Genomic DNA, 22,955 nt, shown 5'->3' with positions numbered 1-22,955 from the left:
TTATAACGAACAAAGTAAAGAAATAAACATAGATGAACACATAATTTGAAATCCATCAAAGCCATACAGCACTAATACTTGAGCAAACCTGATTCTAAAGCTAAACTGAATAGCTACTTACATCCACGGCAGAGCCAGGAAGGACAGTGGGAATTCTCAAAGCCCTCCCCTTGTCCCCAGCATGGAATTTACTTGGGCAGGCATACAGGCAAGTAGGCAGGGTGCAGACCCTCAGCTAAATCTCTGGAGAGTGCTCCCAGCGGATGAGCTCACCGAGGGCACAAAAGCGATTCCTCTGCCCCAGTGCTCCCATGCAGGCACACTGACAGCATTCAGCTGCTGAGCAGAGGGCTTGGCTGCCCCCTCTCAAGCGCTCAGCCAGTCATAGCATCCACAGCATTAGACACTCGCTTAATGAATCCAACGCTTGCCAGTGTGTCACCCTCCCAACACTCGCTACACAAATGCATATACCTCTGTCCGTGTGCTGCAGGTATTTTCACGCACACACAAAATTTTGGTAAGCAAGCAGCAGAGGGTGAAAAGGGGAGCAAATTGGAGGAAATCTAAAACCAAGAGATTTAGTCTCCAGTGGCTGATTACAGTTTGTAATGGGCAGCTACTGTAGCTGGGGTGACGGATAAGACATGCAGAAAAGAGGTGGAAAAAGCAGTAGATGCATAAATAATGTAAAAATATGACATGGATACTGTAGTGGTTGGGAGGTGGGGGCAAGGGAGATGTGTGCAATGATGAGGAGAGAGAGAAGATAGACAAAAAATCAACTCTATGCAGCAAATCGCCACTGAAGCACAATACTGACACGTGGAACACAGAAGGAGTCTTTCTCTTTTTTTTTTTGTCCTCTGATTTCTTTAAGATTTCTGAAGTGGAAAATGCAAGAGCAACATAGAACATCATTCTCCGCCAGGCCCGTGGGTCCAATAAGCAAAGACTGAAGGAAATACTCAGTTGGACTTGCTTAAGTGGTTTAAATGCACACACTCAATCATATATCTTGTTATCCATGATTCTTTCAAGGCTAAGAATTCCCACAGGAAGCCTTCATTCCCCTCAACCCCTTATTACAATTCAGTTTCTGCCCTCAGTCTCCAGATTCCTTCCTATTCTTGCACATCTCTACTCATTGATAAAACGCACATATGATCCCTTGAAGTCTGTGCTTGCAGTGACTTTGACACATTTGTGCAGCTTCAGACTGTATTCTGATGAAAATGTGGTTCTTTTTTCCTTAGGCAGGTCTGCCCTTTGAATCTGTCAGTTCTGTGTTTCTCATGACAGAACAGAGAAGAAGGGTGAGCTCCTCTGCTCCAACCACTGCCCCCCTTATCTCCTTGACTTAGCTCTGCTCTCGTCTTCATCAATGGATACAATCACTACATCAACTTGCCCACCTTCTCGCCTTTTCAAGTTGCAGGGGTTTCATTGTAACCATTGTGTGACATTGTATGAGTAAGCGTGAAAGACAGTTTTTTAAAGAGTAAGGCTGGAAGTTCTGCACGGTCACTCTAAAATGAAAGGCAAAATATTTAGTTGCTGTAATACAAATGGGAGTCTGATTCCCACTTTAATAAGTGTAGAGGCGATAGAGACAAATTATCACTTTGATAATTACCTCTGCATGATGTTGTAAAATGTACCTAATTATTCAAACAAAAACAGATATGAGAACTATGAACCTGGAAAACCTGATATAAGAAAATAACATGACATAGTCAAAATATTAAAAATACCTCATTACCAGCTCTCCATCCCTATTAGTGATAACAGTGTTTCAGAGGGTGGTGATTAATGTTTGTTGTTATTGTTAATATGTTTAAGATAATATTTCAATTCAATTCATGCACACTGTCAGTTTCAACTTGCCTGTTTATGTCATAGCCCTATGTCAGGGACAATAATTAGAATTGTGAAGAATAATTGTTCATTTTGGAGTAGACCAAATTTGCTGTGCTTTGATTGTATGTACAGGCATATACAGGAGCCTTTCTTTATTGTTCACTTGAGCTCGCCCCCCAATGTTTGCCTTAAACTACCTGTAACATTAATCATCTATAAAACAAAACCTAAACAAACCTTCTGAAGGGTGAAGCTTGTTGGGAGAGTGCACAGTCCAGGAGAACAAACTAGACAGACCTTGACATTCATCTCAGTGTAAAACAAACCCCAGCAGAATCACAGTTGTTGCTGGCCAGGTCTCATTAAAAATCAAGCCAAATATTATCAGAGCATGCAAACAACTTGCCGCCTAGGTTAGACACAATAATTCTACAACGTGATGTGATGCAAGTATGATGGTGAGTAATTCAGTTCAATCACTTCCATAGAAATGTGTAAAAAAAAACAGGTGTTTACAGCCTTGCTAGCAGCTCTGCCAGGCTGAACTTAGAAACTAGTGCTTAAAACCACATACAATGACAATGTTAACAATACTAACATCCTGATGTTTAGCAGGTATAATGTTTACCAAGTTCCCCGTCTTGGATTAGCATGCTAACATTTGCTACTTAGTGCTAACAACAAAATACCACTATAGGGCTGCATCATATGGTAAAAATCATACTGCAATTATTTTCACAGTTTCACAATTGCGTTATGATTCTCAACTAGTGGAAATGATCATTTTGCATCATAAATTAAATTTTCATTGACTATCTAAATGATAATGTGACATTTGCTTGAGTCTGTAGAAAACCACAGTTTTCTCTTACAGGTAGCAAGATTTGTAGGCAAGAGCATCTCTGCAGCACTACAGTACTTCATAACATACATACTTATAAGAATATGTTTAATATAGTACTTATAATGCTGTTTTGTCACAAATGTATTTTATCAAAAGATTGCAGCTTCTGCGATTTGGATATTGCACTTGGCCATACTGCGATTTTGATAATATTTTCATTCATTGTGCAGCCCCTACAGGTTTGGCTATAAAGCATATACTTCTGAAATAACTATATTCTGCATTGTACTTAAAAGCACAATAATTTCCATTGGAATAGCATGCACAACTTGAAACACTGAGCCAAGAGCTACAGCTAGGAAGAAAAGAGACCTCGGAGATCAAGATATACATGCCGTCATAACAGTTGCATAGTTCCTTGACAGCTATTACGTAATTCTCAATAGTGGGATGCTCTCAGTCAAACTTAGCCAGATGGCTATTCGGTGGCAGAGGGTAGTTAGTTAACACACTGTCCCTTTGAGCCTGGGTATCTGGCAAGTTCTGATCTGTAAATGGGGTGCCACTGCAGAATTTTAAATGGCTCTTCAAAACTCAAGCAGATTGATCTGCCATGTTTTTTTATTTTGCTCCTGCTGTGACATAAAAGGCACCAGCAATTCTCTGAGAATGTGACCTTTTGAGAGAGCTGGAGGATATGGATGGGTTATCTGTTCTTTTTGCTTTCTTTTCAACGTGTAACTAAACGGATCAATGTCTACATAAAGCCGGAGGCGGAAGAGAATTCCATGGCTACCTGAAGACATCACAAAACACTGTCCAAAAATTACTGCAGAGATTACTGTCTCAAAATCTGGAGAATACACAAGCTTGCAGCCCATCAGATAAAACAAATACATCATGACTTCTTGTTACAGTACTACAGAGACACTACAGCATACCAAATTTAAAAAGGCACAACCTGTCTTCATGCTGCTGTACTGCAGCACTGCACAGTTACCTGATTTTTATTTTTATTAGAGAAAATAACTGTCTGGCCTTCACAAATATCACAGATTGTGTTCACATGGACCAGCTGGAGATGACTTACATCTTTTTAATAAATCCCAGATGCTAGTTGCACTCCAACCTTACCTTGTCACTGTTCTCCAAGGCTTTGATAGAGAACAACTTATCCTTGAATTTGCTGGTCTGTAATTATAGTCTAACAAAGGATCTTGGATCAACTATCATCTGTAGAGTTATCACAGAGAATGAGTTTTTCCCAGAAGAACAGAGGACTTTGGAGTAAAAACAAACATCTTGTGTGTAATGTACCTCAACATGGCTCAGACCACAAAGCTGAATAGCAAAACACCACAGATGTACTGTAGCACCATTCCTGAGCCACAGTGACCCTAACTCAATCTCCCTGTCTGAGCAACCCGACCACAAGCAGCTCAAGCTAAGATTTCAAAACCATGGAATTCCAGCGGCCTGAACTAACATGGCCCTTTGACTCTGTAAGCCTTTTTAAAAAGCCTAACACGAATGGCTCAAAAATAGAATTTTTATTACCTAAGTATAATGAAGAGTGAGGGTGGCAAAGGACGGAAGACATATTAAGTGAAATTTTGTTAACCATTTTACAAAGCAAAATGCATTAACCTTTACTGGTGTTGCAAAATCTGAAGTGTCTGTGTCAGTGTGGACAAAAGGTTTGTGTTACTAATGTTTTGACTACCTAGCTGCCTAATGCTACTGCTCAGACTAAAACATGAGGTCAACATTGTTCATGCTATCATCATAAAACACACTGAAATCATTTCCAGCACAAAGATATCTTTATCATATAAAAAATATATGGTCATTATCTGTTTAATTGTTGACTGACAAACCATTTCAAAGAAATAGTCTGAGTGATATACAACAATAAAAATACCTAAGAAAGCAGTCTTCTGCTTTGCATAGTCATATCAGGGCGTAATCAGTGAACAATCTAGAAACAACAGGTCTATTTTCATTCCAGTTCAAAAAATCACCATATCGGCCACCATATCTGTTATCAGTGAAATTCTTCCCTGCAAAATTGGTGTAAATCTCAAATCGGCAAAGCACCAATATTTAGTAATACTATAATCTGGGGGGAAATGTTTTAAATGTTTTACCTAGTCTGACCTGCATTATCAAAGATTTATTTGATGGTTACACAATTTGACAGATAGATATTGAACTGAATCATGATGTATAAAACTGTATAGAAAAGAAATAAGAATTGTCCTTGAATCAGATACTGTCAATGAAAATGAACCATTGTTAAGATAGCCTATTACATCCCTAGCAAAAAATGGTTCTTTGTTGAGAGCCGTCTCAGCAAGCTTTTAATTCTGGGCTGTAGACAGAGGGCTGCATTATCAAGGGTGCTGTGAGGACATGAGAATTTTTTTTCCCCCATATAGGTTTTCTGAAAACACAAAGAAGGCCAGGAGAAAAAAAAGACAATCCCATTTCTTGGGCTTTCTAAAGTATGTATCCCACACAGCCCTCACATGTGGTCAGCTATGACCTTTAAAACAGGGTATGTTGATATTAAATGGATGATAAATGTCTGTGGTGCCCGTTGAGGTTGCCTACATGACAGCTTTTTAATGCTGCCTTACACAATGTGCGAGAAAATATTGTCTATGAAGAATGTTGGCCGAGATAGTTCCTTAGAGGCAACCGCCTAATGATGCAATTACAAACTGCTTCTGAAGAAGCATCTGAATTCAGCTCTGTCAACGGTGACAGGTGGTGCAGGCCAACATTTGTGCAACTCGCCACAGCACATGCAGGCTCGACACAGTGCTGCTTGAGTTCCCACAGCAGCCCAGGGACAAGCAAGCCACAGTACGGGTGTGTGTTCACCAAGGCAGTGCAAATGACACTTCTCGGCAATATGCGGACATTCCTTCGACATACATAGCTAACATTCTAGAGGCCCCGCTATACACCCGTTGATTGGCATGAGACAGATGGACAAAATACATGCCTCTAAGAAAATGTGGTCTTTGTGATAGAACTCCCTCTCTTAACTGTCTGTTATAGTTACCTCAATATTTCTTACTTTTTTTTTTTTTTTTAGATGGATGAAATAATAATGCAAGTACATTTTATATTTCTGGGTTGCCAGATGAAGTAACAATAAAACATTAAGGGTTTATTCCTGTCTACCATCAGTGGAAAATAGTTTTCTATGAAAACTGGAAATTCATCAATTCCTCCATTTTCCACCACATAGCACAGTCAATGTGTCAAGAGAAGTACAGTTGCCCACTCTTTCTTTTTCACAGCCACACACCCCAGCTCTTGGGTGGGAAGCTCCTGAGGTGTTCTCAGACCAGGTGGGATATGTAATCCTCTCAGCATGTTATGAGCTGGGCTCTTTTCAGCTTCAAGGAGCAACTACTCTCAGGTGTCCAAGCTAAGGTTCCTGGTTGCTGTGTGAACTCTTCGAACGATTTTGGCTGCTACTATGCTTGTGGCCATAGGTGTTGGTTGGAATGTAAATCAAGTGTAAAAGAGAGAGCTTTGCCTTCATACCTAGCTCCCTCTTCACCATGGCAGTCCCAGTATGTCTGCATCACTGACTGCGCCACAAAAATCCACCAGTGGAACTCATCCTCCATCTTACTCTCACCTGTCAAGACCCTGAGAGACTTGCTCGCAACCCAAAGGGAGCAATCCACTGTTTTCAAGTAGAGTGCCATGGTACCAGACCTGGAGGTGCTAACTCTCATCCCAGGAGTATCAAATAAAAACATATTTACTCACACCCAATAATGACAACATACTGGCTCTATATTTTGTTTGAGATATGTCATAGTGCCACATAGATCATTAGGTAGCTAGGTAACGGTGTGTCTAGAAAAAATGAGTGAGAAATGTGGTGGACACAATCTTATGATGGAACTATAACTACTTTGGTTACTTACTTTCTTCAACCCACAGCATCTTTTAAAGCAAATAGGATAATTTATCTGCTTTATTGTAAGTTTTGCACCAGTATTTTTAAGCAAAAAAAATGAGAGCATGTTTGATATTCATGCTCTTACTTAATGTCAATCAATAAAGTAAAGGCATATTCACAGCAGACACCTTGTTATCCAATGTGCTGGCATACAGAGCTATACAACAGGAAAAAAAATATTCACAGAGGTTCTGCCACATAGAGTGAATGCACTTATGATGAATACATTTTTGTTTGTTTTGCACAATGGTATCTCCTCCAATAGTAGCTCCATCCTGCTTCAGTAATTGCTTCTTTAGAAACACTACTTTTTATTGAATATAATTTCCTTGAGCATCAACTGAAAAGACCCACTGTCCCTGGCACACACTGACACCAACGCAGATTGGTTTGGGCCATAAATGAAGCTGTCTCACCATGTCCTCGATGTCCTGTCCCAGGGCTTTGCCACACAGCATAAAATCTGAGGTGTGAATTCTGCAGGTCCCTAGAGGACAGGGCTGCATAACTATGACATCAGCCCATAAACTCTTGGAGCACACAGGAAGACGATCACACTGGTGCTAACACGCAGACCAACACACATAAACAGTAAAATATTTCCTGGTCTGTTAGCTTTATGAGCCGGTGTGTGTCTGTACTGGTCAGGTTTATGTCAGCGGCAAAATAATGATGAGCTATAAAAGGGTTTGGACTCATGGAACAATAGATTGGCCACTGAACAGGCGTGTTCAGCACAATGCCATGAACCACTTTATGTTTACAATGTCAGCACAGATTCAACTGTGGGCTGAAAAAAGTGCAAAAAATCAGTGCACATTGTGTGAAACACATACATAAGCTGTGCATGTATACTATGTCTCAGAACAGGCAACAATGTACTATTTCTTCTGCTTCTATCTCTTGTACCCACTTCATCTTACTCTCTTAGCATTAGTTAAAGAGAACACAGAATAAGTCGACCTTACATTCAATTCAAAAGGGGAATCTAACATACATAACATCAAAGGGAAAGAACATGCTGTGGTAGTAAACATGAGTGAATAGTTATTGCTTTTCCTCAAGGTCAAACTCAAGGGAGGCATATTTTGCAGTAAAGCAAGTGAACTTCAACACACGGGCAGCTGTGGCATCCAGGTGCAATAGGTAAAACACAGTTTTCACTCGTCATATTTTGGTTTTTAATTTGTTGTATTAGTCTTACATGTTGTTGTTTTTTTTTTTTAAAGCTTTGACTCATCTCCGTCTTGGCCACTGCTCTGACCTTAGTCCAGTTATGTTTTTATGGTTCTTTCTTCAGTTCTGCCCAGCCTGCTACTGCTTTTGTAATTTCCTATGATTTCGTCTCACCAATGGAATCGTCTCCTTGTTCAATAGAGTGCAATATACAGTCTGCTTTACAAATGGTTACCCTCACCTCTGAACAGCCTTCACCCTCCCTTGAAGAGTGCTTTTTTACCATACAACTCCCGCTTTCGTCTGCAACTGCTATAACAAGCAAACATCCTTTTTGTTTATATTGCTGTTATTGCTAGCATTTTGTCAGCCTAACAGAAAGCATTTGCAACATGTTCCAATGAGCATAGAATAAGGTAAACAACATGTGATTGTAAGTAGAGTTGCAGACTACATTGCTGTTGATTTCACAGTTCACTTCCACAATCAAATGCAACAGTTGTCCTTGGTGGAGATCCTACCACACCTGAAAATAACAGTTATCAAATACTAGTTCAACCATGGCATTCAGTGCTGTTCTTTCTCAACTCAGCTTTGGACTTAAAGTTTAAAAGTAAGATTTAAAACTGTATAGCTGTGTGTGTTACAACAACAGGGCCAAGGTCAAAAGCAGCAACAGCAAAAACAGACGGAGGCAGTGAAAGGGAGATCTGGGAATGGAAAAGGGGGGAAAGAGAGAGAAGGAAAAGGGGGCAAGGGATATCAACAACTGTGACAGCTGTGTGGATATGGCGAGCTGAGCCATAACAGGGAGGTACCAGGGCAGGAATGCAGAACAGATCAGCCAGACAGTGGCTTGCGCTTAGGTCCGACATGGCAAGCAGGGCCGAGGTACAACATACAACAGCTGCCTAATCCCAAACTTCTGTCTTGATACCCCAATCATCGTTGAAAAGCACAACCTGGCTTCTGAAAAACAATACCTTCTTATTCCTTCTAAATCTACACGTGCTTTTTCCTGTCTCTGTATGTCACTTGCTTGGACTACAAATGACACAACACCAGCCTCGGGCACAGGTCATATCATAGCATGTCACAATCTTGATCTCACTGACTGGCAATGCAAGGCAGTGAGACACCCAGTGAGATATTACTGTCAGCAAAACAAAAGGTTACTAGGTTACAAGAATAAAGCTTCAGTAAAATGTTACATGTAATGCTAAATGAACGCACACACTCACTGAGGTAAGGTATACAGATACATTCCTTTTCCTCCTCTGCACGGAAGACATCCAGATGTGCAGAGCTCAAAACAAAAGGGCTCTTACCTGCTACAGAGTTCGGTCTCGGCATCATGAGGGAAGAAGATGTCTGTGATGGGTATGAAAGGGGTCCCTCAGGTGAGTGACTTGGAGGTTGTGGTGCCCCTGCTGACTGCTGCTGCTGATGGTCTGTCCTGGATGGGGTGTCGGCTGGTGTTGCTGTGGCACTGTTGGAGTCTTCTTCAGCCACAGGAGAGCAGGTGTCAGCCCGCACACTCTGTGCCAGGCCATGGCGCCCGCTGCCCCTCAGGCTGCCATCCTTACTCCACTCCAGGCTGGAGCCACTGCGGTCATCATTCTCCGAAGAACTAGTGATGGTGGCTGTGAGGAGATGAAAACAGAGAGGGAAATAGAGCAAGTGAGGGAGGTAAGATGATGGAAGGAGACAAGAAACTTGAGAATTATGTGCTTTGTGTGCTCTGAACATTTATCTGTCTTCAGCTCAAGTGTGATCCTGAGCTGTAATGGAAGTCTGAATGATTGCTTGCTTTTCCTCATCCCCCTTATCAACAGTGTTCACCACCTGATTTTATATTTAGACAGACAGCTTGCGTACACTAATGAAAACTTGACACGATGGCACAGATGTGTGGAAATTATTTTCTTTGAATTACTTTTCATTACCCGTAATATTATACAGCGTAAACAGCGACTAGCTTCTGTGCATGAAAGAAAAAATCATACTTAAAAATCTCAAAAAAATCAAAAGTAAAGAACCAGCATTAAAACATGCCTTTGGTGTTTTTGAGTTCAGACAGGTGTTTTGCTAAAATGAGGACAAATCCTTTAATCCTCCCTCAGGCTAACACAGCCATCTAATATGATCCAAACAAATGAGTGGAGGGCCAAAGGAACACAATGACAGGCAGCTGGATACAGACACATCAGTACAGTCAGAGGACTGGAACTGACTGACCAGCTGGCTCTGTTTGCATCACACACTGCTAATCTGGATTTCATAATGCCGTAGAACGTTGGATCATCACTAACACTAACAAAACACATAGGGGTGACTCCTGTGCTGTTTACCTGGGCAAATATGGAGTTATTCATGACCCCAGTCAGGCCTAGTCCTGCTTTGAGCATGGCATTAGGAATCATCACATTGTAGAGGTTACATTGATTGCTTACTTGGTTGAACTGTGGTCCCTGGCAAAATACTGTGTAATCAGTTATATCAATTGTATTTATTTATTTCTTAATTTATTCAAATCTATGGTAAGTCTGAAGGGCCTTTTCAAAGGACCCCATGCAGAAACTCCTCTGGGAGCTGTATGGAAATGTTAAGACATTGCAAAGTCTCCCCAATTCCACCAAGGAGCTTCTAACACAGTACAAAGCCAAATTAATGTGCTTTTGAAATCAGAGTCAGTGTCAAAACTTCAAAGAACAGGGGACATTAATCACAGGCTGGAATCTGACTTGTGGACACAACATAGCTTTGTTCTTTTCCATGCCTACACAATCTTATCAAGACGAGTGGGTGGGACGTTATGGACCAATGTCAGATTGTGTCATTCTCTCACATAATAAATCTGGGTTTGACACAAGGAAGGTAGTACAGTGTGATGTCTCATCCTGGGTGTCAGCATGTTGATGCTCTATGGTGGAAGATACTATATCACAGTTTCCATAAATTATTTACCAGCTAGCTATGATATTGCTCTGGGGGACAGAATGACTGACTCATGATAATCTGTTATGTCAACTCTGCAGTACTGGAAATCCAAATTGTTGTGTTATAACTGGCTTTGCCACACATTGCTTTCCACTGCAAAACAATTATATCAATCAGATATCTAAAAAGGCATAACATGTTTGATATCCTACTTCATAGAGGGATAAAGAAAAAGTTAAATCTTATTCCCAGCAGCAAATTTTACCCCTCAAATCTACCAGTGCCTTCAGAAATTATTAAAGTTCAACCAAGGATAACTGCATGCTCATACGGTTACAATTTTCTATTGATTCCTCACCACAAATATTCAAAACCCATTTTCAGAATTGATTTCTAATTTCTGTACAGCCAGTGAAAGCTTTGTGAGTAGACACAGCACAGGGATTAATATATCAATAGACTACGTCATATTCCTGTCAGCTTGTGCAAATCCCCAGATGTCTTACAGGGCTATTACTAGAGATATAATACAACGTCAAACTGTGACAACTGTCACCTCAATGCTCTCTCATACCGGAACAGCTCTATACAAACCCAATAAGTGACACATGATAGAAGATGAATGCAACCTGACACAAATGCTATTCAGACCCAGGAAAAATCCAAGTGGTTTAACAAAATGATGAACGAGTGACACCACGCAGGTGAGACTCTTTCACTGCAGCACATGTGCACATGAGGTAACTTCAATTCCCAGATTGCAAATTAGAAAGATAAGAGATTCATGGGAAATACTGTAATAAGTGATAATACAGCAAGTAAGTAAGTACGTGTGTGCTGGGGGAATCTGTGCTGAGCTGTATTGGGAATGATAAATGCCAAAAAGAAAAAGAGGTCAACTGAGCCTTTTTCATGACCTATGTTCTGCTTCAGAACTGATTCTGCCACTGGTAAGTTGGCATTTTTTTGATTACTCTGAGGTGGGCTACAAACGCTACCAACTAAGCTATTGATTCACTGTGCCTGGTTTCCCACTGGATCTGCAGCTGACTTGGCTCGTCACTGGCATTCCTAGCGTGGTTACTGAGCATTTTGGCAAAGACTGCACAGGAGGTTTTAAACTGCAGTGAAGTCAGTTTGAAGCTGGTTGGTATGTGGGTTCAGATATGAATGTCAAATTAAATATATACAGTACAAAGCTAAAACATTTCCACCTCTGGCCTACATATGGCTAGCTTTAAGCAGGTGCCTTGCACAGTTTTCTTGTTTTCAAAGTTATATTTAGATTCAGTGTAACTCACAAAGGCATTGAACGCATCTACTTCCTCATAAAACATCTGCTAAGCGGATTTTTACAAATAAATAAATGCCATATTGTTTTAATCCATGTTTGCTAACTAGCAGTCCATGTTGCTGCCTTTTTGGCCCACTGTTAAACTAATTTGGACATTAACGCAGCCCACAGTGTCAAACCTGAGGCAAGAATGCTTCTTGCATCAACCATGTACAGGAAACAAACAAAGCAGGGCAGTGATTGTAAGAATGTTGCTCTATACTTTGTAAAAAGCTCCACGGGGTACCTTTAAGTAAAGACATAGGTGATCCAAGTCTCACAAGATTTTCCTGCACCATACAAGTTGCTATTTGGGTACGATGAAGAAGTTGGCTTTTTCTCACCTATGATACCGCTGTCCTTGCTCTCTAATGTGGAGCTGGGGCTTGTGATGGTTCCACAGGGGCTAGAGCGGCCAAGAGGGGGTCGACTGGTCGTGCTGTTGAGCGTGGAACATGGGCTGTCAGTGCTGGGAGATGCCGTGCTGCTGGTCAGTGTAGAGCAGGGACTGATACCCTGGCTAGTCACAGAGCACTGAGGAGAAAGGGAGATGGAGAAAATTAAGTATGAAGTCACCTCAATATAAACTGTCAGCTGGCAACAGCTTCACATTTTTCAAGCATGAGCAGCAATAAATACAACAAAAAAATAATGTTCCAACCTTATTTGGAAGGAGAATTTAGAACTGTAAAGAATGATTTGATCAAAGTTCATTGCCTATTTAACCTGTATAATGTGAAAGAAAAGAAAAAAAACTCACAAATAAGCAAGCCTTTCACATGTGAGCATGAAACAAAAGCCGAAGGGCATGAGTGCTGTAAATGGAGAAAGGCTTGAAAATTACACACTCATATGTCTGGAGGAACTAAAATAAGCCTGAAGAGAATTTCACAAGGGAAGAAGTCTCTACTTTGTTGAGGCACAATAGATACCTTTCTCATGCCATCAAGCCTGTCTGACAACCATACAGCAGCTGAATCTTTGTTTGAGCTAACTGACAACCGTAGAAATCTGAAATAAAGCTGGTTTTCCTGTTTACCCATCTTCCTTCAACTGTATTCTGATTGCACACAATATACTGTAGCTCAAGGAGGTCATCCTTGTCCAACTCTAAAAAGAACCAAAGCCTTCAAACAGTTCCACACCACAGAGATTGAGCATGACTGTCACTCAGTGAGTATTGAACCAACTCCTCCCTTATGATTAAACAAGCTTTACTTTTCACCAAGAGGCAATTCCTTTAGCAGGCACAATGCTAACTTTGCAGACAAAAGGGCACTAAACCAAAATGTTGCAAGCCCAGGTCAAATTAAATCAACCCTCATCCTCAATATACCAACTTCGCTGCAGATATTTTATTGCCTGAGGGACTTTCTCCCACAGTGGGCTTCTCAAGCAGCACCTATTACAGGCTGTGTATTGTCTCAAACAAACTCATCCAGTTAAAATCTCAGCAAACCATCACAAACCATTTCTAATGTAATACCTGTCCTCACACATCCCTAACCTGTTTCTAAGCCTCTTTTACAAGGTGCATAATGTTACTGGACTAAAATCCAACTGGAACAGCTATATACATACTGTACATATGTATATAGGGATTATCAGTGAGTTTGTCAAACAACAGAAATCTGTCCTGCAAAAAACATTACTGCAGTATTTTAAAATAACAGAAAAGGTGTATGGGGGGTTCTGCCGTAAAAAAAAAAAAACATTCTTACTCAACCCATTTCAGAGAACAGTATGACTCACCAGTGTTTAGCCAATTTGAGACAGAAGTGGGACTAACCTCTCATTCAAGATGTACTGACTGTCTACATGTTTGTACAGTGGCATGCTGAAAGAATACGAACAGGGGAACAGGAGGGATTCTGCATGGCTGAAAGCATCATTAACAACTTGTAGAATACTAATATTAACTACATAACATTTCTAAGCTTCACCTGTTTTTTGCGACAGCCTGCTTTTGCCAGGCAATTTCCAGCCTAAGGCTGCAGTCCAGAGCTTATGCCACCTACCAAATCACAGTAAGAGCCAGAAAGCTTACAGACATTTAATAATTTACTGTAAGGCAGAACTGAAAACAGCATGCTAAGTTACAAACATCCTGTAAAACAGCAGTTGAAGGAAAAAAGAATCACTGGCAGATGCCAGATGCAGATTCCCTTGCTGGGCTCTGAAAACATATATTTAACATGCACACAAACAAAGACAAAGTAAAAACCATTACACTCCCATACTCTGTCTCTTTTTTTGACATCTCAACTAATGAGATGTCTCACAAAATACTTTGTAAGTCTCTTTCACTTTCCTAGAATTGCTGGTTCAGTGTCAAAATGTGTCAGAGACACGAGATGAATAAGGGAAGCGTAGCATGCTGGGCTTTGCTTGGTTCTTTACACAGCCCCAGCTTAATTAGTAGAGCCAAACAAACTGAGGCTCAGACCTAACATAACTCTATTTCTGGACCCGGCCTCAGACACTCTTGTTACATACTCAAGAGCCCCTGGAATAGCACTCAAGTTACTGGGAGACTTATAAACTACACTGGAGAGCTTGTACTGAAATAAAATCACCAATTTTAAATATGCAGTTACTTTCTTTAGAACATCTTTAACATCGCAAAACAGTTTGACAGTTACCGTTGTTTGTTGTGCCAAAAAAATAATTCCCAGAGGTGCCTCCTAAATCCCCATCCAAAGATAATGCACAGGGGAAAAAATCCATTCTTCTGTTACACTGTCACAACTCCCTCCTCTTCTCATCCTTTCACTCTCTCCTCTATCTCTCTATCTGAGTGCTGCAGCAGTGGCAGCAGCTGTTGTTGGAAGAGGGAGGGAGTTGGAGGGGAGGGAGAAAATGAAATACCTTCTTTTCATTCTTGTCGTCCATAGGTATGCGAGCCGTACCCGGGATCCCTTCTCCTAGTAAAAAGCCCAGCCTTGTCATCAGTTCCTGAGTGGCAGGGGAGGAGGAGCTTGGCTGTTTCTCAGCTTGCAGCTCTAGAGAAGAGGGAGATAGAGAGAGAGAGATAGAGAGAAAATGCTCAATGTTAGCGGGCAGATTCCCTCTCTCCACTGGATGGCCCACACAGGGCCACGCTGCCTGCCCTGCCCTCCTCAGCTCTGCTCTGAAATGCTATGCTGCACTCTCCAGCTGCTGCTGATGTGGTGCAGACCCGGAGAGGGGGAGGAAAGAAGAGCAAGGGAGTGAGAGAGAGAGGGAGTGAGTGAGTGTGGTGGGGGCTATAGCTGTGTGTGTGTGTGTGTGTGTGTGTGTGTGTGTGTGTGTGTGTGTGTGTGTGTGTGTGTGTGTGTGTGTGTGTGTGTGTGTGCGAGGGTGTTCTAACAGTTTGAATACATGTGAATGTCTAGCATTGTTAAGAAAGCAGAGACTGTGTGTGACCCGCAACACGCCTTGAGTGCCAATTCCAGAGCTTTCTGGTTGTTTACAGCTCTCACTCATAGAGCCTCTGAATATCAATGAGTGGACATGGGTCTTCTACAGCTTAAATTGTCTGCAGTCTTCACTCAAGCCTTAATGCTTTTTCTTAATTCAAGGTTGCGGTGCCATTAACAAGGCAGAGACCATTTGCAATTTACTTTCTGTTTATATGTATTAAAGTATCAAAATCCACCCAAAGAAAAATAAAAAGACACTGTAAAAAGATTTACCTGTGCTGAAACTGAAGAGTATTTTATTGTATTATACATGTATCATGTAACTCAAATGTAGATGTGCAAATTAAGGTTCCTGAGAGTGAAGAAACACTGTGATTGACAGACAGGTGGAGGGAGAGAGAAACAGAGAGGAAGACAGATGTCCAACGTACTGTACAAAAGCTTATTATACAGGTCTCTGTCAGCACCTTTCCCTCCTCTATCCCTCATTTTCTCCTTTACCCTCTTTCTTCCACAGTTATTAATAATGTTGGCAGGCAATCTGATTAAATAAAACAAGTCCAATGGCACGATGTGCTGCCAAGCCTAAATGAAGTCAAAATCAAGCCCCCAGACACATATACACCATTGGCATGCAAATGCCCATACACAGATAATGTGTTCCTCTTCATTATGAATGTAAATACATTATTACAATTGCTATTCATTGTAAGGTTGGATAATTCTCCAACCTGGTAAAATGATTGGGTCATATAACAACCAATATAGAAGACACAACTGGAGAGGAGTGGGAAATGCTTGAAAAGTGGTGGTGAAAATGTATAATTTATAACATTAAAGGAAGACTCCCTTTAGATAAAAATCATCAAAAAGACTGCTCTCATATGCCTCCACGAGTCACCGGCTACTTCTCCATAACAAAATAAGCCTTGTTTTTACCCTTCACATTTTTCTCTTAACAAATTTGACTGCCCAGGCGCTTACTTCCCTCCACTTTGAAGACAGCAGCAAACACAGTAAAAATTGATCTCCCCTGTCAATATCTTATTTCAAGTGCAAACACTGAGGAAACCATCTGAAAGTTTCATCATAAAAAAATGTCTTCACCGACCTCATCATACTTCTTCAGTAGGTTTCCACATGACAACGTACAGGAAGAATAAACCATGCCACTTATCAACGAAACAGAATTAGCCATTACGGCTTTGCACATGTTAGTCATGTGCCTATGTCCTGCAGCCAAGAACAAAATATGTTAAGACAAGATACTTGTATTGTAGATAATGCCAGACAAGCACATATCTAAGTTGATATTGTGAAGAATATTTATGTTAACCCTTTTGACACATCTGCCCACGAAGGTGCCTGGCTTCTGATGTTAGTATGCATTTTATGTTGGCACTGACTTTAGGTCAGTTGTACTGCACTTGCCCTTAGTTTTTGAGAAACTGAAATATTGTATAAGCATGAAAGCAAAGGAAAGGCCTAAAGGTTTCATGCTGAATAAAACTTTTGCCTATGCAGTATTGAATGCAAACCTAATACACATTGGCTGCTGTACTTGCATCACCCTTTCACCATTTCAAATAGTGAGCAGTAAAAGAAGACCATACATTGAAAATCAATTCTTTATAGGGAACTTCACTTCACCCTGCTCTTGTAACTGCGAGACTGAGAGGAGTCTTTTTAGACCACTGATGCAAAGACAATGTTGAGGATCTTGTGTTATCATTTAAAATGAAAATTACATTCAATGATAATTTCTCACCACACCACAACATGCACAAATCTTAATAACTAGTAGCATGTACAAGTAGCAATCTTCAATATGTTTTTTGTCATATGTTTTTTGTTGGCTTTGACAGTGTTTTGAATGTAAGCGTTCACTGTTGTGGGTCTCTAGCATTGCTTTGCTTTGACATCTTTATTGGATTTTCTGTCATTAAGGGTTTGAGGTCCTGTTGATTATGTACACATTTACACATGCATTACACAAACAATTCCATATTCAGATATAATCTATGTTGAGTGCTGGTGTGGGTCAATAGCAATTTGAAATACACAACATTACACTACACGCTTCATCAACTTTTAGTGGACGGGTACACATAATGGGAATTGGTCCCAGGTTTTTAAAAGGGGCACCTTAGACATCACATTTATGGCTATCGTACATTAGAGACAATGACGTGTTGTTTTTCAATGGCTTCTAAAAATGCTAACATAATGGATCTGTGAAGACTAAAATATGTCTGTGTCCTCAATATAGAAGTAGTAGAAGAAGACAAAAAAAGGTAAGTATGCAACATAGTTGAAATTTTTAGCTCATAGAGATCAGTGCAAGAGTGTTTTGCCATACAAAATGAGTGCAAAGCTGTATTTGTACAATGCTCTAATGTAATACAATATATAAGCTAATCCAATTTGTTGTTTGCATGCTTCTTCCCTGACAGGACCGCTTCATCACTGACTCCTCAAAACCACTTAAACCCACCTGCCTCTGAGGACCAATCATTAGCCCTGGAACTATTATAGACCTCATAGTATCTGACATAAATACACCAGGTCGGACAGAAAAGCTTGCGTATGTGACGCACATGGCACTTATAAGCCAAAACTGTGGCTCATGGGCCACATCACCAACAATATTTTCAGCCAACGGTATCTCTGTAAATCAATGTACTGTACCAACAGCACAAACAACATGTACTGCTACTGTACCCACACAAAACCTTCACTTTGCATACAAAATTTTGACAGCGTTCTCTGTTCATGCATTTATGAATAAAAACAAAGCAGATGCAGTACATGGAGAAATCTGTATTAAGAGTTTGGTCGTACTGCAGGTTTATTAATTACAATTCTATCTATCTATCTATCTATCTATCTATCTATCTATCTATCTATCTATCTTAATTATTGTTTAATTCCTACAAGCTGCTCAAAACCACCTCAGTTCTATTTGTTGGCCAGTCTTATCTGTTGTTGGTTAAGTGTCCTCCACCAGGAAACCTCAGCTGTCGTACTGAGACAGGGACACATGCTGCTCTTTCGCTTTCCTGCCAGATTTCTCCAGCCTGGAAGCGGATCAAATCAGCTACCTCTCAGTCATAAGCTCTATTCTCTGTACTTTTGGGCCACCACGGCTTCTACGTTGATCTGAGCACATCTAAAGCTTTATTGAGCAGCCATTGCCAAGACTGTTTACCAGTTAGCTTTACTAGTCATTATCTTCTCAAAGATTTGGGTTTTTTATGCTAGTAATAGTTGTACAGTACCTTTAGTGCAGACTGTACTTCATGTTAATGTATGTCCCTCATTCCCTGTTCTGAAGACCATATGCAAGTTGCAGTACTGTCTCTTCTAATAAATAGAGAAGAAGATAACTAGTGGCAAGGCACACTTGAAGAAACCAAGGTCACCTAATAAATTAGACAACTATCCTAGTGTAGCAACTGTATCCCTGGGTTCTCTCTTCAATCTTACACACATACACACACAGCAATGAAACATAGAAATCATCTCCAGGTGAAGAACCACACTAAGCTCATTTTTAATTAATAACTTCATCCTACAATGGGCAAGGGACTTTCCTATCCATATCAAATCAGAAAAAAAAAACAATCAACATAGTCAAAAGACAGGTCAGTGTGGAGTTTATCAGTTTTTCAAACTGTCACGCATTCCTGACAAGGAAAGCATGAAAGAGGGCTGCTATGGTTAAGTGATTTAAAATGCTATCAGCAGTGGAGCACTTCTGACTGCAAGTGGTCTACCTGTCTCCCAAGATAACCTGGAGGTGGGCTGAATACAAACCAGACCTGCTGGCCTCCCTCGCAGTGTTCAGATATTAGGTCTGCTCTTGTTTTATGTTAACGCTCGTTGGCTCTTTTACCTGAGACAAAGCAGGTTAGTCACACACATATCAACACAAATGTATACAGTAGATATACTGTATCTATGGGCGAGAGTGCGGTTTCTTTTCTCTGTCACTAAAGGTCTTTCAGTATCGGCAGATCGTAGGCCAATAGCTAACAAGAAAATACAGTATTTACAAAGTATCACCATAATAAGACTTGGACAGTAGGGACTTTATTTTAAACTAAAAATATCCCAGTCTGTATATATCTGGGTAAACATTATTTAACAACCAAATTTGAAGGATATCTACACTGCCAAATGCCATTTTTTGAGTGTTGTCATTGTTATAATGTATCACTGGAACAGTTGAACTACAAGTAAGCCTTTGTGAAGACCTCTGCAACGGACTAAACCTCCAAAGTTAGCCGCTTCTAGGCAAAATTATAGTGATTAGATGACAGTTATATTATCTAGAAAGGCTCCAATGTGTGACTAACAATGAGTTAAAATACATTGGATGCAGGGTAATATAATTTCTGTTATTTACTCTGAAGAAGTTCTGCAGAGTATAAAGGCGGAATTGAAAAGTCTTTGCCCACCCTGATGGATAACAACCCTTTACACTGACATACAGTCCTAATTGGAAGACTGTGTGTACAAAGAAAAAACTAAACTAAAAAGCTGTTGGGAGAGTCAGACCATGCAAGCTCAATAAATGGCCAGTTAAGAGAGAGTTATAGTTAAGTTTTCCACAAAGGCTGCAGACTGCCTTAATGTAAATGATTTGATGAGAAGGAAAACGAACTTGGTAAACTGTTGTCTGTGACCCACCTTCTGTAATTTTGCAGTTGATAAAACACCATCCAGAAACAATGAGTGTAGTCAATCAACAGCATTGCTCTCATGGCTCTCACTAACTACTCTCACCTTGATTATCCCAGTTTATCAATTGGTCCCATCCGAATAGACTTCATATAACTTCATGGCTTTATCTGTGAGAGGAACACTAGCTTTACACTCGTATGCCAACTTCAAGAATCAGTTCAATACTTCATAATGGACATTATGATTCTGTGGCGGGCATGATAAAACTGTGGCAGTCGGGCAACAGCAAATTTGTCAGTGCGCAGAAGGTAAAATTAATGCATTTATATGTATGGGAGACAGTTATAAAGTAAAATTGCTGCCTGTACAGTATCTGATTAATCCTCTATATCTTACACTATCCTGGAGATATGGAAAAACCAGAGACCAAGCTGGAACCACTTTTCGTTATTCCAGTAACCGTACGGCAAATGGAGGCAAAAACAAAACAACATCGTTATCTGCTGCCCCTGAGGAAGTTTATGAGCAGGTGTGAAATAAAGAAGAATGAAGACGGAAGGAGGAGGAGCAGAAGAAAGACGGAGGAGGAGGGTGAACCCCATGAACAGACTGCCTCTGCAGAGCTGTCTTGGCTCTGTCCCTGCCGAGAAAACAATCCAGCCGGTGCTCATTAGCAGCTGGAGTTTCATTACCACAACACTGGAGCCTGTTTAATGAACCCTCGATGAGAACATGCATCCTGCTTCCCCATTTGAGTTCAGAGGTACTAGGTGACGTGCCCCCCTAAAGCATGTCTTATTGCACATTCCAGTGTTAGAACCACAAATGTCCTTTGCTGCAAGCACAGATGGAGCATCCAATGAGACATTATAGAAAACTGAGGGGAGACTGTTGATAACACAGTACACAGGAGGATGGGGATGGCAAGGTGATAGTAATCATAGTTTTGACTGACATCTCAGCTTGGCACCATACTCTAGCTGTTGTTATTGTTATTGTAACAGGAGATACAGATGGCATTTCATTAACCATTTGACCAACAGACCTAAAGCGTCTTCTTGCAGCGATTCGGCCCTCTGGGGCACAGTGGTTGTGCTGTAAGGATCATCAAGAGATGAGCAGCACAGATTAATAATGAAGCTTCACCAATAAACAAGGGAAAAAGACAGACAATATACAAAGTTTCAGTATCCAGCTGTTGATTAAAAGAGGGAATATATGCCATAGAAAAAGGGATAAAACTACCACTCTGTTAGAGCCAAAAGGAAATCATAGCCTATTCATCTCTGCTGCCACTAAGTCACCGCTTTCCTAAATTGTAGATGGCGAATGAAGGCTGCCTAAATATCATCACAGGTTCTACTGTTAACATTGAGTCTTGATTATACAATTGGGCTTGAGTCTTGATAAAAGGCACAAAATACAGCCAGTTTTTAAAACTGCTTCATGCGTAAGCGAGCCATCATGTTCATTCTTTAGTGGAAAACAAATGTAACATCCCTCTGTCTCTGATTCTCAATTTAGTATCATACCAAAACAATAAGAAAAATGGGACATTATCTGTGCTGTTTTAGGAATTCAAATCATAAAGAAAACAGGTCACCAGTGACACCATGGTTTCCTACATTTGCGAAAACATTCCTTGCATGCAGCCTGCCAGGACCCCAGCTGTGGCTGTGAGATCTTGCATCAGATTACTTCTCTTTGATGAGATGTTTTACATATCAGGACATACAAACATACAGGACAACATGACACTGATTCTGCAATGGCTAGGCCATTTCTTTAGCTTTATATTGTGCCAAAATGACAAATTTGACAGCTAAAGATGCCTACATTTAGAAAGGTTTTCACTTTATCTCCCAATTTAACAGTAACAATAACAGGCTGCCATGAATAGCACAAAGGATATTCACAGAATACTTCACAATAAAAGTTGGGCCATTGTTTCAGCACTGACAACATAATCAGTACATGAAGAAACAGGTGTTAAGTGCTCAGATCTCACTGGAGTTGTAACTGGGGGTGTAAGAGAGGCATAATTGTGGGAGAGGACAGGACCTGAAGTTCAGTCTTGATTGACAGAGACAGAGCTGTGACCACAGCTGAAACAATTTTGACAGGTGGACTGTTGGCCGCCTGTTGCAAATGCACTCATGCATCCAACACACACACACACACACACACACACACACACACACACACACACACACATACATAAACAAATATAAATGTACTTGCAAACAAATAGACAAAAAAAAAATGCATAAGAAACTCTATCCTTCCTCAAGGATGGAGCTGTATGAGGTTACTCCACTGCAGGTCAAATGCATGTTTCCTTTCTTAGCCTACAGCCCATCCGGCTTGCCCACAACAGAGAGCTCTGGAAAGCTGACAGTCTAACCAAGAAGAACAAATGAATACAGTAAAACTCCAAATGCCAGATTCAATCATATCTGAGAAAGGCCAAAATGAATCACACACACAAAAATGATACTGCATAAAAATCTTGACACCAAATGGCATTCACCATTTGAGACAAATCAGGGTATGCAGTCCCTAAAATACTACAAAAGTTGCATTATTGGACTGTTTGTGTACATCCCAGAGAGGCATGACAACACCTAAAAAAAGCCCCTTTTCAACTCTCACTTTATTTGGGGCCTAAATGTCACACAGTTCTCACACTGCAAAACTTCCAATGGATTTTCCGACTCAGATTCTTCC

The 22,955-nt window shown here is 40.6% G+C and overlaps 1 protein-coding gene across 1 annotated transcript in view; it reads right to left on the bottom strand.

The window, feature by feature from the left end:
• Positions 1 to 22,955, bottom strand: part of tanc1b (tetratricopeptide repeat, ankyrin repeat and coiled-coil containing 1b) — a 103,397-nt gene that overhangs the window by 35,945 nt on the left and 44,497 nt on the right. The window contains exons 5-7 of the mRNA XM_051404300.1: positions 15,010 to 15,143; positions 12,486 to 12,675; positions 9,197 to 9,511 (exon numbers count right to left, since the gene is read on the bottom strand). Of these exons, the coding sequence (XP_051260260.1) occupies positions 9,197 to 9,511; positions 12,486 to 12,675; positions 15,010 to 15,143 (639 nt within the window). The remainder of the gene's footprint in view (positions 1 to 9,196; positions 9,512 to 12,485; positions 12,676 to 15,009; positions 15,144 to 22,955) is intronic.

Source organism: Dicentrarchus labrax, unplaced genomic scaffold (genome assembly GCF_905237075.1).
Source record: "Dicentrarchus labrax unplaced genomic scaffold, dlabrax2021, whole genome shotgun sequence".
NCBI classification, from domain to species: domain Eukaryota; kingdom Metazoa; phylum Chordata; class Actinopteri; family Moronidae; genus Dicentrarchus; species Dicentrarchus labrax.
This window is presented reverse-complemented; position numbering and strand designations above follow the sequence as displayed.